This window comes from Hydra viridissima, unplaced genomic scaffold (assembly GCF_058129835.1).
Source record: "Hydra viridissima isolate aposymbiotic clone 2 unplaced genomic scaffold, HvirCarnegie_v1 scaffold_1, whole genome shotgun sequence".
NCBI lineage: Eukaryota > Metazoa > Cnidaria > Hydrozoa > Anthoathecata > Hydridae > Hydra > Hydra viridissima.
Genome location: NW_028324300.1, coordinates 23,077,258 through 23,093,693, shown reverse-complemented (window position 1 = coordinate 23,093,693; position 16,436 = coordinate 23,077,258). Strand labels below are relative to the sequence as shown.

The window sequence follows — 16,436 nt, the reverse complement described above, 5'->3', positions numbered from 1 at the left end:
TCTGCATAACATAAGTTATTTACTGAAATAATTTATGCATAAATAAATACATTTAGGATAATCCTTGAAAAGGTTAAAACGTTTCATTTACACAATAAAACCCATAAAAAACGTTTTCGTGAGACGTTAAAAAACGTTTAAAAAACGTTTTTAAGAAAACTTCTGGTCACCGTTTCGTATGGACGTTCAAAAAACCATTAAAAAACGTTTTCACAGGACCTTTAAAAAACGTTTGAAAAATGTTCTTGTGCCCAATAGGTTAGAAGAACAATTATTAATTTATTGTAATTTGATTCTAGGGTCGAAATCTGAGGCTGAAAATTTATGATTTTTCCTGTAACAAAAGTTTGTTTTACAACTATACCCTCACCAGAGGTCACGTGGTATTATTCTAATAAGATAATATATGAAAAGATGATAAATCGAGACGGTTCCCAGATTTAGATAAACGATTTTTTCAGTAAACATTCTTAACAAAGGTTATTTGAAGTAAAGAAAGTAATATTTTTGGCAGAGATAGAAGAGTATATGTCTCACTTACAAGAAATTTGCTTGTATAATAATTTTACTAATTGTGAAAGGTCATTGGAATGAAAATCACAACTCTTTTAAAGGTAAATGTTTTTAAAAGTATTTAAATGAATAAAAAATACATTTCGTTTGCGCATGTAGATACATAAAATGGTGAGGTCAGTTGCATCATTTGCATAAAGCATTTTATTTGAATTTGAGAAAAAAATATTTTGATACACATCGAAAAAAAAAATTTGTTTCTTGCCATGTTTAAAAAAAAGGAGAAGCAGTCAGTTGAACCAAAAAGTAAGAAGAATGACAGAATTTAACATGTTTAATATATTCTTCTCAATATTGCAACAGTTTACCATTCCCTCTCGCAATTAAAATGAAATTCCTTTTCCCTTCCATTCCTATTCCCATACTGTCGTAATAAAATATGATTTTGAAAAATTGCTGTCGACTGCCATGCATGCGACTTAATAAAAACTTTCCTAAAATTCATTTTCAGTTTAAATTATGGAACAATAAAATATTGTTTTCCCGTATCTTTCACAACCATTTCTATTCCCGTTCCTATTTTTAGATTTCAATTCAATTAGATCCCATTCCCATTTTTATAGAATGAATTGGATTCACGTCACTCATTTTCACGAGAACCTCTACTGGTTAAAAAGTTTTGATTTTGCCGAAGTGCAATTTTTTGTAAACTTATTCCCACTACAAGTTTTATACAAATATGTTTCAAATATTTTAATGATGCAAAATTGAAATAAAATAATTTGTTTTGGTGCACTCTTACCTTAATCTGGTAACAAACTTTATATTGGTCATAAAAAAAACTAAAAAAAACTACACATAAAGCACTAAAAAGTGTAGGGAAAATTAAAAAATTTTACAAGAAAAGGTTTGGATTCAAGTACATTACCGTTACCGTGACTAATGAAAAACTAAAATTTGAAACATGTTTTTAATATTGAATTCAAATTTTTTCCTAAAACTCGTCACTTTGGAAATCGATGGAGTTTAAAAACAAATATTTCAAGTTGAGCTTTTGTCCTTTTTTGTTAATAAATCGCTTTTTTGTACAATCAGCAAAATATGATACAATATAATTTTTTTGAAACTTTTAAAATAAAACTTCAGTTTCTGCTTACATTTAAAGCAAACTGTTATAATTTTATTGAAAACGAAATGTCAAAAATCTGAGGAAAAGTGTTTCACATTCAATTAGTCCGAGTTAGCATTTACATTTCAGAGGAATTTCCGGGCTTCGGCAATATTTTTTTTTTATCGTCTTATGACAAACTTTTGTTTTGTATCTGCAATATTGAATATTGTAATTAATGTCAAATTTCGGTTCAACGAATAAAAAAAGTATTAAACACAAAGTTTTATTCTACTAAACTTTCGACTTTCAACCGCTGCGCGACAACAACAGCATTGAAATAGAAAATCATTAAATTTAAAATAAAAATGAAAAGTGAAGTTTTTATTTTTGGTGACTTCCGTTATGTGAAAGGAAATGTTTCTAATGCCTTCAATTCATTCACGCTTTTTAAGCGGATTTGTTTCTTTTGGATTTATGTAGATATAAAGGTAATAATAATAATAATAATAATAATAATGATAATAATAATAATAATAATAATAATAATAATAATAATAATAATAATAATAATAATAATAATAGTAATAATAATAATAATAACAACAATAATAATAATAATAATAATAATAATAATAATAATAATAATAATAATAATAATAATAATAATAATAATAATAATAATAATAATAATAATAATAATAATAATAATAATAATAATAATAATAATAATAGTAATAATAATAATAATAATAATAACAACAACAATAATAATAATAATAATAATAATAATAATAATAATAATAATAATAATAATAATAATAATAATAATAATAATAATAATAATAATAATAATAATAATAATAGTAATAATAATAATAATAATAATAACAACAATAATAATAATAATAATAATAATAATAATAATAATAATAATAATAATAATAATAATAATAATAATAATAATAATAATAATAATAATAATAATAATAATAATAATAATAATAGTAATAATAATAATAATAATAATAACAACAATAATAATAATAATAATAATAATAATAATAATAATAATAATAATAATAATAATAATAATAATAATAGTAATAATAATAATAATAATAATAATAATATTACCTGAGAAAACTGACACTATAACCAATTAATTTACTAGTTTATTATTATACTCATATTAATTCAAATAAGTAAATCTTTTGAAACTGATTCCTTCTAAATATTTCATTACACTTATTATTATTATTATTATTATTATTATTATTATTATTATTATTATTATTATTATTATTATTATTATTATTACTATTATTATTATTATTACTATTATTATTATTATTATTAATATTATTATTATCATTATTATTAATATTATTATTATTATTATTATTTTTATTATTATTATTATTATTATTATTATTATTATTATTATTATTATTATTATTATTATTATTATTATTATTATTATTATTATTATTATTGTTATTATTATTATTATTATTATTACTATTATTATTATTATTATTATTGTTGTTATTATTATTATTATTATTATTATTATTATTATTATTATTATTATTATTATTATTATTATTATTGTTATTATTATTATTATCATTATTATTATTATTATTATTATTAATATTATTATTATTATTATTATTATTATTATTATCATTATTATTATTATTATTATTATTATTATTATTACTGTTACATTTTTTCACTTACAGTAAAAAACTCCAAGCAAACTTTCGTTATTTTCGCGAACTTTTATTTATTTTAAATGAGTCTGTTTTTCATTGAAAAAAATTACACGTCCCTTATACTTATCTTAAACTAGGAAATGCGCAATTTATTTTTAAAATGACATTTGATAAAACTAGATGCCTACCTTCTCGATAATTAACTATGCTCAAGGAAAAAACGTTTGAAGTGATCTTGTACTGTACTAACCAAATTTTTTGTTCAGATTTTTTGTATTGAAAAGTCACTCCCAAAACTCCTGCATTAGTGTGACAGCTTGAATGACAGCTCAATGTTCGCACTGTTGTTTATATGAAGCGAAACAGCGCTTTCATTGTGCCCATGCTACAAAAAAATGGAAGTCAAAACCAAACATTACATAATTTGTTAAAGGATTGTAATTGTTTCTATTTATTACATAAAAAAATCTCGAATTTTAAATGTGCGCGAATAAAGAATAACTGAAAATGCAGCTTTTTAATGCGAAATTAAAAAAGTAAAGACAGAATAACAGAAAATGAAATTTAGAATGTTTAAAATTTTTTTTTATACTGAAGTTTAAAAGCTGCTCCAGGTGTAAATCTAATATATGAATTGAATATAAATATATAAATAAACATTTATGAAAGCAGTGGTGTTTAACGGCCGGTCTTCGGACCAAATTTGGTTGGCTCACAAGTTGCTTTAAGTTTTAAGGAAAAAAACAAATACACAAATAATTTACAATTTCTAAAAAATTGTTCCACAAATTTTTGAAAAATTAATATTCTTAAGTTCTTAAACTTTAGAAACATTTCAACTATTGTCTGTTTCTTAAGCCAATCGCCTAAGAGCAAATTTTCGGAAAAAGTAAAAACGACTTCTTTGTTACGCAGTCTTATCACTTTTTGTGAGTTATATGTAGGAGAGCGCAAAGTTTTGTAATAACATGTCATCTTGTGGTTTATTACAGCTTCATGTTTCAATTCAAGTAAACAATATGTATGAAATGAAAAAAACCATGCTAGCAGCTAGCTGTTGCCATTCAACAAAAATTAGTCCGTTGATTTTAAGTGTTACGTTTGCATTCATATAAGTTTGTGATGATGTTACAGATTCTCTCTTTAAATAAAGAAAAAATTTTTAGAAAGAGAAAAAAGAAAAAAAAAATTAAGAAAAAAAAAGGAAAACAAATAAAAAAATCAAATAAACTACTTTACTCAACATTTATACTCATAAACCAGAGAAACCATGTTACCTCTAAGGATGTAATTCTCATTTCACTTTTTTATTTGTTGTTGCTGAAATTTTATTTTTTCTATTAAGGTAGCTCTATGGTTAAAAAAAAACTAAAAAATTAACAATAAAAAAAAAATCTGTTATATTCTTTGAAATTTATTCTAGATTCTGAAAATATATATCTTTATATAAATTCAAACTCAATATTTGAGTAATATCCTTTTTTTTAAGATACAGTTTTTTTAGCTTCAAAAGCAACGGCGATTTCCTGTCTTTTTATTCAGCTATATTAAATTTACAGTACCTAATTGCTTTTCCAACTTAAAAAAACTTGATAGAGTGTTTGTACCTTTATATTTTCTACTTAAAAGTCATAATTTGAAAGAGCAAGCAAGCAAGCAGAATTTAATCATTCCCAATGTTAGATTTCTAAGTGGTTGTTAATGAAATTACTTTTAGACTCTGTATATGATTAGGAATATATTACTTGAATATAAAAAAAATATAAATAAGAAAAAGAAAAGAGAATTCTGTGGAAATCCACATGTTAATGTATCAACATTATCAAGCAAAAATGCTTCACCAGTATCAACTGAATTTCCAACTTCTACTCAGTCTAATAAAACTTTAAATGAATTTAAAACTGGTAGTGATATAAATGATTTCTATTTTATCATAAATATGAAGATTCTCCAGGAATCACTTGTTTCATTTCTTGCTTGTAATCAATGCTTTAGTAAAGATATTGAGCTGAAGCTTTTATCTGATGTTCGATCAGGATATGCTCTACAACTGCTTATAAGCTGTAAAAAATTGTAAATGGAATCATTCTTTTTATAATTCTAAACAATTTGAGTCTTAAAATATTGAAAAAAGAGGACATAAGCCTTTTGAAGTTAACTATAGAGCAGTTATAGCTTTTCGAGACATGGAAAAGGTCACAAAGCTATGTAAATGTTTATAAAGCTATGAAAACCTGTCCCAGAATAAATAACAGTTGGTGTACATTTTGGGGTGAAAATAAATCTCACTATATATCTTCTTTAAACATACCAATAGCTATTCATAATGCAATAAATTCAATTTTTATAGATTTTTATATATTTTTATAGATTTATGTTCTGAAAATCTGTTAAAACGATGTCTACATGGTACTACCCAAAATTCAAACAAAGCATTTAACGAAATAATTTGGAAAAGGTGCCCTAAAGATGTATTTACCTGTAAAGAAATTTTAGATATAGCTGTAGCATCAGCTGTTATTCATTTCAATGATAGAACCTCTGGCTTTTCAAAAGTTTTTGAGATTTTAAATCTAAAATTAGGATATTATGGAAAATATGGTTTGTGTAAAATAGACAGCCACCGCCAATGTCATTTTAAAAGAAAATCTTCTGAAGCTTTTTAAAAAGAACAGAAAAATGTGAAGAGGTGTCAAAAAGAGATTTGTTAATAAAGAAAAGGATGTTGAAGGTGGAAAATCTTACTCTCCAGGAAAATATTAGAAAATATTTTTATATATTTTTTAAATGTGTTTTTTTACAGTATTGTTTTTTTCGATGTTGCAAAAAACTTAAAATGGGTTTTCTTAAAAGTATAAAAGTAATTTACTTGAAATTTTCAGGGAGTGCTCCTTAACAATGACTTAAGGGTCTGTATCAGAATTAAACAAAACTAATGGCCTTATTTTAAGTTTGGAATAATTATCTTAAATAAAAAAAGGATTTTTATTTTGCTTCCATTGCTTTTATCCGCCATTTTTTATATAAAAGTTCTGCTACAGTTCCTTTGTGTTAGAATCATAAAGATATGTTCATTGGATGTATATTTTAGGAGTTATACAGTTTTAAAATTGTGTTTATTAATTACTTATTTTTTGCTGAATCAGCAAAACAAAACAAAAGTTATAGTTTTTTGGAGTGTATTTGTTAATAAAAATAATTATTTTTTTCATTTAAAGTTATTTCGAAACATTTATCTTTAAAATGCAGAAATTGTTTTTTTAACCATAGAGCCACCTTAATCCTATATTTATTAGTAGTAGTTGCCAGGTGGATTCATTTTGTAAGGGTCTGGTCTTATGACTTGTCGCTGCAACTTAAGTTTAAGGTGAAGAGTTAATTTTAAATGGTGTTTTTTTTAATGTTTTATAAAGGCATATTTCTAAGGTATGTTCTTGAATTATCAACTGCGAAAAAAAAGGCTTTTTCTTCAAGTATCGCTTCAATGACAATTTTTTTGTTCGTTAGAAAACTCAAAAAACATATGAAGCGTGTCAATATACAAGTCATTGGATTAAGAAAAAATTCTTTTGCTAGATGATGAGTTGCACGGAAATGACCTTTATAGTTCCAAATCCCTTCCATTACTACGACAGGTTTCCATTGAGCAATTAAAACTAAACTCCCAGCCTCTCCTATTCTCATTCCAAAATTAAGTCTTAAAAACGCATAACTTTGAAAATATATTGACGCTTATACAAGACTTTAATAATAAATAGTTGACCCACACTAATTGGATTTCTACTGTTACTAAGAATGAGATAAACAGAGCATACTCTATATACTCGCGCTGAAAACTTTAGCGAGAAAAATGATCGATATAGAGTGCTTAAATGTGAACTTTTACAACAAGAAGTAAACATAACCAAAAAAAAACATTTTATATAATGGTTAAAAAGTTTTTTAGTACACACGGGTTACGGTACAAATAATTTACTGCTAAAAAAAACAGATTTAACCTTAGTATCCGAAAATCATTAGAGCCTGATTAGACTCCTCGCTCAGCAGCATTGTTTTAACAAAGATACCTTCAATTAGTTTTCTTCCTCCTCCCATTCTAAAGAGGGAAGCTTAATTCATTTTTACCATAACATTATAATTGTTTTAATTGTAAAAGAGAAACGAAGATCGTTTCCCATATTTTGACTATTTTATTTAGATTTTATTTATATTATTTTTGTTTATATTGACTATTTGAATGAACAGAAAAGTAAGTTTTTCAGAATTGATAGCAAGCAATCCATATTCTTCAACTTTTTTGATTTTTAGTGAGGTTTATGAGACAAACAGTTAAATACAAAAAAAAAACCTGTCCCAGACCACTAAGATCTTTGTGTAATTGAATATTAATAACTGGCAAATCAGAACTTTTTGTTACTTCAAGTCAAGGTTTAAGAAACAAGAGCTAAAAATTGAAAAAAAAAAATTTTTTATTGAATCAGAATCAAGTGAATCTTCCTTAAAAATGAACGTCTTTAAAAGCAAAGAGCAAATGGGACATCAATCATTGAGTAATAATAATATTCAGCTACTTTCGATGCAAAAACAGTTAAAAAAAAGCTTTTCAAGAAAGAGTTTCTCTTTTTCCAAAAAATTAACATTTTTCATTACAACAAAAAATATTTGAAAAGTATCTTTTTTTCTCTTCAACTGCCACTGGTTACTTTTTTATTTAGTTTTATTTAAAAGAAAAAAAAAGGATTTATTCTACATCTGCTAAAAAAATGGATCAACTTGAACATAATGTAGCAACTCTTTTAAAGTTAAGCTTTTGAAGAAATGAAGAAAGTTAAATCATTATCTAAAAATCGTCAACTTAACGGAGCTAAAAGTTTTCTAGAAAAATACTTTGCTACTTCCCGTAAGTTATATTTAAAAAGAGCGGTTTATGCTATATCTCTAAACTTGATCAATTGATAGATCAAATCGAGGGCTTCGTGCCAATCGTGCCACCTTTAACATTTTGGGCATTAATTCTGACGTTTAGACACATGGATATTACAAATGCTAACAAACATTTTTACCCACACCTAACAAAAGTTATTACATCCCAATTTTGTTCTGTTTTTTCAATATTTTGATTTTTTGAATTGTACACTTAGATGTCATGGTAACAGACAGCTAAAAAAGAAAGAAATTTTAAGTAACTTTTAGTTTACTGTTTTATAACTGTGAGCAATCATCCCACGTGGTACGGGGTGGCTTTACACATTTCTTTTATATTGAAAATAAATAAACGAAAATTAAGAACATTATAATCATTGTTATGATGTGCATATTATCGCACACACACAAATGCCTTTATTTTAGTGTGATAATATTTTACTTTTTTCTTGTCGCATTTTAAGCTCTTTTTTTAAATTTATGATTCTCTCAGATCTCAATCTTCTTTTAAATTGTAATTTTAAACCTGGATCATGAAATAATCTTTTTTTTTTTTTATCAGAAAAACTTGTTTTATAATAGTTTTATAATAAAAGATTTTTATTGCTGCCTGTTATTAGCATTTTTTTGAATTGTACTTAATGGAACGTCATGATTTTCTTCACATTTTCGAGGTTTATCTCAGATTTGTCCCAGATTTGTCCCAGATTTGTCTCAGTTGATTCTTATGATATAATTCTTATATATTCTTCATTATTTATATTTTATTTGATTTTTATCATTTAATAAACATTTATCGTTTAGTTTACTATAACTGCAATACCCTTTTCTTTCCTGTAATTATGGCATATATATTGAAAATAAACAGACAAAAATTAGGAACTTTAAAATGATTATTATCATGTTTATATTATCACATGCACACAAAATTCTTTTGTTTCTGGTCCATTCTGTTCCATATCTTGAGTAATGTTCATCATTTTGAGTATAAATATATGAATAAATATATATAAAATATGATAAATATATAAACATATGGCTGATAAATATTCAAATTTTAAAAGTTTAATGATTAAATCTAGGGTTGTAGTTTTTGGTTTCAGATTTTGGAATAAGATTACGTAGTTATTGTAAAATGTTCAAGGACTGCCAACAAGGAAGTAAACAAACGTTATAGTCTTTAGACATAATAAACATTACGATAAGGATAACATTACGCAGTCTTAAGACATTTATAAACTTGAAAAACTTGAAAGAACTAAAAAACCTTGAGCAGAGTTAAACTTTAAAATGTTCTTCTGAATTTGTCAAAAAATTGTCAATGACGTCATTTTTCCTTCTCTAAATGTGTTAAAAGCTACTCGATAAAATCATTTTTTTCTTTTTTAAAGTTTAATAGGAATTAATAAAAATGAAGTAAAAAAACTTTTTAGAAAATATTGTGAAACAAACATTCTTTAGCAGAGTAGTAACTGCTCGACAACACTTTAAAACCAATATGGCGCTTTTCCCTAATTTCTTCTCCTACAAGAAGTATTTTCCTAACAATTAAATATTAGGGTGCAATTAATTATTAGGGTACAATTAATTATTAGGGTGCAACTAATTATTAGGGTGCAATTAATTATTAGGGTGCAATTAATTATTAGGGTGCAATTAATTATTAGGGTGCAATTAATTATTAGGGTGCTAGTAGATCAAATGGACAGAATTAAGATTAAAAGTAGCATCTAAGTTTTTATGCAAATAAAAAAAATATATATTTATTTTATTGAGAGGAAAATGTGAATTTTTATGGGGCGTAAATATTCATTTTAAATCATAAAGTAACAGTATTGGGTTGTCCAATAAATTCGTGCCGCTCTTTAATTTATATAAAAAAATTTGTTAAAAAAATTGGCTTGCAACTGGCATGTTGTAACATTTTTTAGTCATTCTTTTGTCCTTTCATAGTTTTTAGAGCCCTGATATTTCTGATCATTAAAACTTTCTTTTATAGATTCAGATTTATGGAACTCCAAGTTGACAAAAACAAACATCTTTGTCACCTTCTTCTTTTCAAGAAAAATCCTAGGGCTTCATAGCTGGAAGAACAGCTCACAAATGGTTCAGTGGTTTGAGCTAAAAGGTTCTCCTTGGTCTGGGCGCCCAGTGGAATTTGATGAAGTGAGATCAGAAGTCCTTCTCTAAGAAGAAAGCTACCAAACAATTCGAAAACTGGCTAAATAAATTGGCTTTTTAATTTATCCAGAGACGAAGCATGGTGCTTTAGTCCGGCACCAACTGAGCCAACCGCAACAAAAATCAGAGGCCATATCTGTACCATATTAATACTAAATATTTAAGTTTGAAATGATTGAAAAAAGCTACTCCACCTATATTTTGTTTGTAGTTTTCTTGAATTGAATGTTTTTACGGGATAAACTTATTAAATAGTCCTTAAATTAATTATATTTTAATAGTCCTTAAATTAAATATATTTCATTGTTCTTTCCAGGTTTTTCAAGTCTAAAGAGTTAAACTTGTAAAGAGCAATAAAAAATAATAAATTCGAGAAGCAATTTTTAAATTAATTATATTCCTTTTGTTTTTTCTGCAGGATGCAAAAAAGAAATATTGAAAATGAATTAAGCTTTTTTTGAAAACAAAAATAAGTTATAAATATGTTTAATAATATATTAATATGTATAATAAATTGAAAGATAAATAAAATTACGATATTTTGTTTTAATGTTGTTTTTTTTATTTTTTTGCTTTAATTAATTTAACATCACACTGAGTGCTAAAATTAATTCTGTTGAACTTTTTTTTTTCTGCATCTCTCGAAGGAAGTTCTTTAAACAAAGAGCTCCTATGAATCCATTGTACACTTGTGGTTGCTTATCAAAATAAAAGCTGGATCATTGCTGTCAATTGCTCTTGTCGTGAATAAAGTCTTCAAGACGTAATTGAAGGTGTGTGAAGGCGTGTTTGAAGGTGTGTTTGTGTGAAGGCGTGTTTGAAGGTGTGTTTGTGTGAAGGCGTGTTTGAAGGTGTTAATATTTTTAGGTGTTAAGGTATTTAATTGTTAATGGATAAAATGTGTGAAAATGACGCGATTGTAAAAGTGTATAAAAAGAGTGTGTATTTTGTAAAATATTGATTCGCAGTCAGATGTAAAATATATTATCAAGTTCAAAAAGTGACTCTTTAGTGTCTCAGGGAAAGTATAAATAATTCCCCACACTATTTGGTGGCGACTACTGCCAGGACGAACGAAACCTACGAGTTAGCAAAGAATGGACCAAGAGCAAATTTACCAGAGAGAAATCAAAATGATAAGAATAAACATTAAAGGCATAGAACACAACACGATTAATGGCGACAAATCAAGCATAATCTTAGCGCTGGACAAAATAACAAATTTATTGGGAAGATTTGAAATGGCAAAGGATGAGCTGACCAGAAAAATGCTCGACGACGGCGAAAACATCGATTCGGTAGAAGAATGGCTTTCGAAACCAGTAATGGAAGTAGAAGCAGTGATTGAAATCAAAAACAAAATGGTGGACAAGTTGGATTCGATAAACAAAAACGAATGCGTCAGAAAATTCGAGTATGAAAAACAAATCATGGAACAGCAGTTAACAATTCAAAAAGAAGCGGAACAAGCCTCATTGAGAAAACTTCAAAGTGAAGAAGAATGGTATCTAAAGAAACTAAAAATGAAAGAAACAATGCGTAAATCACTTGGAAACGAAAACGAAACTACTCAACAATCCGTCAAGCTACAAAAGTACACAATCACAAAATTTAATGGCGATTATAAGGACTGGTTGCGATTTTGGAATCAATTCACGGTAGAAGTCGACAACTCAAACATATCAAACATCAGCAAATTCAATTACTTACTGGAACTCGTCGAAGGAAAGCCCAGAGAGGACATACTTGGTTTACCACATTCGTTGGAGGGATACGATGAAGCTAAACGCATACTACAAGAAACTTACGGAAAAGATATTTGGGTTCACAAAGCATTGATTAAAGATTTGGAAGGATTGACGGCTATACACAGCACGCACAAAATCAAAGAAGTTCACGACTTTTACAACAAGCTTGCGAGAACTGTACGAACATTGAAAACTATGCAGAAACTACAAACGGCTCAATCATTCGTGTATTCATTGATGGATAAACTTGGACCAGTTCGTGAAATACTCACACAAAACGATGATGGATGGGAAGAATGGGGACTGGAGCAACTTGTCGAAAAGTTGCAAAAGTACATTGAAAGGAATCCGTTGAACTCAGCTTTTAACCCAAGCGACGAACAAACAAAGGGCGATAAAAAGAACACAAACGTGCAGTCAAGGTCCTATGAACATCGAAGCACTACATTCAAACAGTACAATGGCGGTCTTTATGACAAAGAAATCATGGCAACTAGTGGTAAGCATGGATGTATCTACTGTGGGTTACAAAATCACAAAAGCGAGGATTGTACAAAAGTGCTAACTGTTGCAAGACGCAGGGAGATTTTAACAAGCAAAAGATTATGTTACAACTGCGTTGGTTACGGACACTCGGCGGCAAATTGTAAATCAAGAGGATGCAGAAAGTGCAACAAAAAACATCACACGTCCATTTGTCAAGATGGGAACGCAACGATGGATGGTAAAATGGAAAATAAAAAAGAAACCATGGGAGCGGTGCTAAATGCAAGTACAACTATTCACCCGACAGTGATTGCAAAAGTAAATGGTGAAAAAGCAAGGATAATGTTGGACACGGGTGCGGGAAGTTCCTATATATGTACAAACTTGATTACGAAACTAAAGCTGAAACCTACACGAAAGGAATATAAAAGTATTGAACAGCTCTATGGAACGGTGGACAAACGTGTGGAAATCTATAACGTTACGATAGAATCAACAACGATACCGGAATTTCGAATTAAGGTTGAATGCACCAACGCAGAAAAAGAAACACTCACCTTTTTACCCAATCCGATGATTAAGGATGTTAAGAAGCATTTTGCAAGTCTAAGGAGACTGAAATTTAGCGATGATGAAGGGAGTGACGAACTTCAACCTGTTCACATTATACTCGGTGCTGCTGATTATCAACGTATAAAAACCACGGAACCGGTAGTTCTCGGAAAAAATCCGGATAAAGATCCAGGAGCAGAATTAACTATGTTGGGGTGGACTCTTTCTGGGAGACGAACACAATTTTGTTCTGGTATTGAGAAAAGTTTCTTATTGAACACTGGTCGTGATGAGTTTGAGCAAATGTGTAGTTTAGAAGTACTTGGATTATCAGACACAAACAGTGAGTCAATGTTCCACCAAGACTTCAGCGAAAAACTGCATCAAACCGACGAAGGTTACTATGAAACCAGAATGCCGTGGAAAAAGGATATTGTTCAACTGCCAAACAACAGAAATCTGGCTCTTAAAAGATTGGGAAGTGTAACAACTCGATTGAAAAAACTTAAAAAACTAGAACAGTATAATGATATAATGATGGAACAAATCAATGAGGGAATATTGGAAATGGCACCAGAAAAACCTACGGGAGAAATTATTCACTACGTTCCTCATCAAGCAGTAATCAAAGAAAATGCTGAGTCAACGAAAATGAGAATAGTTTATGATTGTTCAGCTAGGAAAGACGCCCAATCACCTTCATTAAATGACTGTCTAGAAGTGGGACCATCGCTGCAACCTTTGATATTTGACATACTCATACGAAATCGGATGAATAAACTCTGCGTGTTAGCTGACGTGAAGAAGGCGTTTCTACAAATTAGAATACACGAAATGGATAGAGACGCACAACGCTTAATTTGGTATAAGGACTTAAAGAAAATGGAATTAACGGAGTTACGATTTACAAGGGTAATTTTTGGTTCAAGTTCAAGTCCTTACATTCTTGGCGCCACGATTAAAAAGCATATATCAAAATACAAGGACATTTATCCAAAAACGGTGCTTGCTTTGGAAGAAGATACTTATGTCGATGATATACAGGCAGGTGGAGAAACAGAAGAAGAACTTATCAGGTTTAAAAATGAATCAACGCAAATCTTAATGGAAGCTGGGTTCCAGCTGCACAAATGGCATAGCAACGTCAGCAATCTGGAAAGCGACGCTGAGGCTAAATCAACAAAAATACTTGGGATTCCTTGGAACAAAGAATCGGATCAACTATCGATTGACTATACTGCATGCATCACTATCGGAAATAAAGGAGCAATAACAAAAAGGAAAATGCTATCAGCTCTCAACAGTGTCTTTGACATATTGGGATTTAGTGCACCTGTATTAATCACTGGAAAATTACTATACAGTCGAATATGCTTGTTAAAACTCGGTTGGGATCAACAAATTCCAAATGAACTTTTAGAAGAATGGAAAACCTGGATCAAGGCAATAAACATCAAGAGAACTATTTCAATTCCACGGAGTGTCGTGTCTGGAAGAATCATTGAAATGGAGCTCCATGGATTTTCAGACGCAAGTAAATCAGCAGTATGTGCATGCGTCTACGTTGCAGTGAGTCATCAATATTCAAAAACAAGCAACTTACTTGTAGCAAAAGCACGGATTGCACCGAGGGATCTTAGTATTCCAAGACTTGAGCTGGTAGCAGCGCACACCTTGAGCAAGTTAATGAATCATGTTAGGAAGACATTAACCAAGTATAATGTCATTGAAGTATATCATTGGGTTGACAGTACTGCGGTACTTTACTGGTTAAAGGAAAGGGGCAGTTGGTCACAGTTTGTCAGGAACCGAGTTCAGCAGATCTTATTGAATGGAGAAGTAAAATGGCTATATGTCCCAACAAAAGAAAACCCAAGTGATCTTGGAACAAGAGGAGTGAGTCCTGAGAAATTATCAAGCTTGTGGCTAAATGGACCTATATGGTTGAAACACAAGGAAAATTGGCCAATCCAACCAGAAATAATCGAAGCCCCGAATGCATCATGTGAAACTATTAGTGTGAAAGAGAACGTCGGTATGGCAACTGAAGAAATAAAGGGACATAATATATTTAAAGAAATATTGAGTAAACACAAGTATTGGAAGATCATAAGAATATCATCCTTTATAAAAAGGTTTATATACAATTGTCGAAATGAAGTAAAAATAACAGGACCGCTAAAAGCTGAGGAGATGATGGAAGCGGAGTTAATGAACATTAAGTTACTACAAGAAGCTGTTGCAATAAAGTCCGACGTGGAACTTAGACAGGATGAGAAACGAGACTGGCGAAATTGGATGCAAGACAAAAGATCAATTACATCATGGAAGACGAGATGGAAGATAGCTGATTAAAGCCGAAGTCTCAGCTTTAATCGGGGGAGGGTGTCGTGAATAAAGTCTTCAAGACGTAATTGAAGGTGTGTGAAGGCGTGTTTGAAGGTGTGTTTGTGTGAAGGCGTGTTTGAAGGTGTGTTTGTGTGAAGGCGTGTTTGAAGGTGTTAATATTTTTAGGTGTTAAGGTATTTAATTGTTAATGGATAAAATGTGTGAAAATGACGCGATTGTAAAAGTGTATAAAAAGAGTGTGTATTTTGTAAAATATTGATTCGCAGTCAGATGTAAAATATATTATCAAGTTCAAAAAGTGACTCTTTAGTGTCTCAGGGAAAGTATAAATAATTCCCCACACTCTACGTGTTGAGCAGCGTGCTTGTTTCTCTCTAAAACATGTAAATAAAAACAAAATGATGACATTGAATAGTGGCACATTAATAGTGTCGTAATTAGCTCAACTCCTCAATATTGTAAAGACAAAAAAAATCAGTAAATAATAATCTTAAACTTAATAATGATAGAGAGTAAAAACAAAAAAAAAAAGCAGTTATTTCTGAAAATTTGTTCATTATTCGTTTTTCAGAGTTTAAAAACTTAGATTATTTAATGAATATCGACCTAATTTTTGGAAAAACCAAAAAAAAGATGAAGATTTTAGAAGACGTTGTTCTAGGAAGAGATAGAGGGGGTCGGAACGGTATTAGGTTAGCTCTGATTACCGTAATTTTTGCAAGTCATCCTCATTCAACATCATTATTGAAATTCTAAATATTTGAGAATACCCCATGCCTCTCTGAGACCAATTTTGAACAACAAAAATTTCTTTCTCTAAAGGTCATTTTAGTTGCAATGGAAACGGTAAGTGTT

General features: G+C 28.9%; 1 protein-coding gene and 1 pseudogene across 2 annotated transcripts in view; one reads left to right on the top strand and one right to left on the bottom strand.

Annotated features, from left to right (window-relative positions):
* Positions 1 to 3,660, bottom strand: part of LOC145191802 (uncharacterized) — a 53,216-nt pseudogene extending 49,556 nt beyond the window's left edge. Inside the window, exon 1 of the transcript XR_016449129.1 lies at positions 3,531 to 3,660. The product of XR_016449129.1 is annotated as an uncharacterized LOC145191802 (transcript). The remainder of the gene's footprint in view (positions 1 to 3,530) is intronic.
* A 7,919-nt stretch (positions 3,661 to 11,579) lies between these two features.
* On the top strand, positions 11,580 to 15,587 carry LOC149893972 (uncharacterized). Its single transcript, XM_090076707.1, has one exon. The coding sequence runs from the start codon at positions 11,580 to 11,582 to the stop codon at positions 15,585 to 15,587; it is 4,008 nt and encodes a 1,335-aa protein (XP_089932833.1).
* Positions 15,588 to 16,436: the final 849 nt, after the last annotated feature.

Coding starts and splice junctions, on each gene's coding strand:
- LOC149893972 (XM_090076707.1), top strand. CDS start 11,580: ATGATAAGAATAAACATTAAAGGCATAGAACACAACACGATTAATGGC.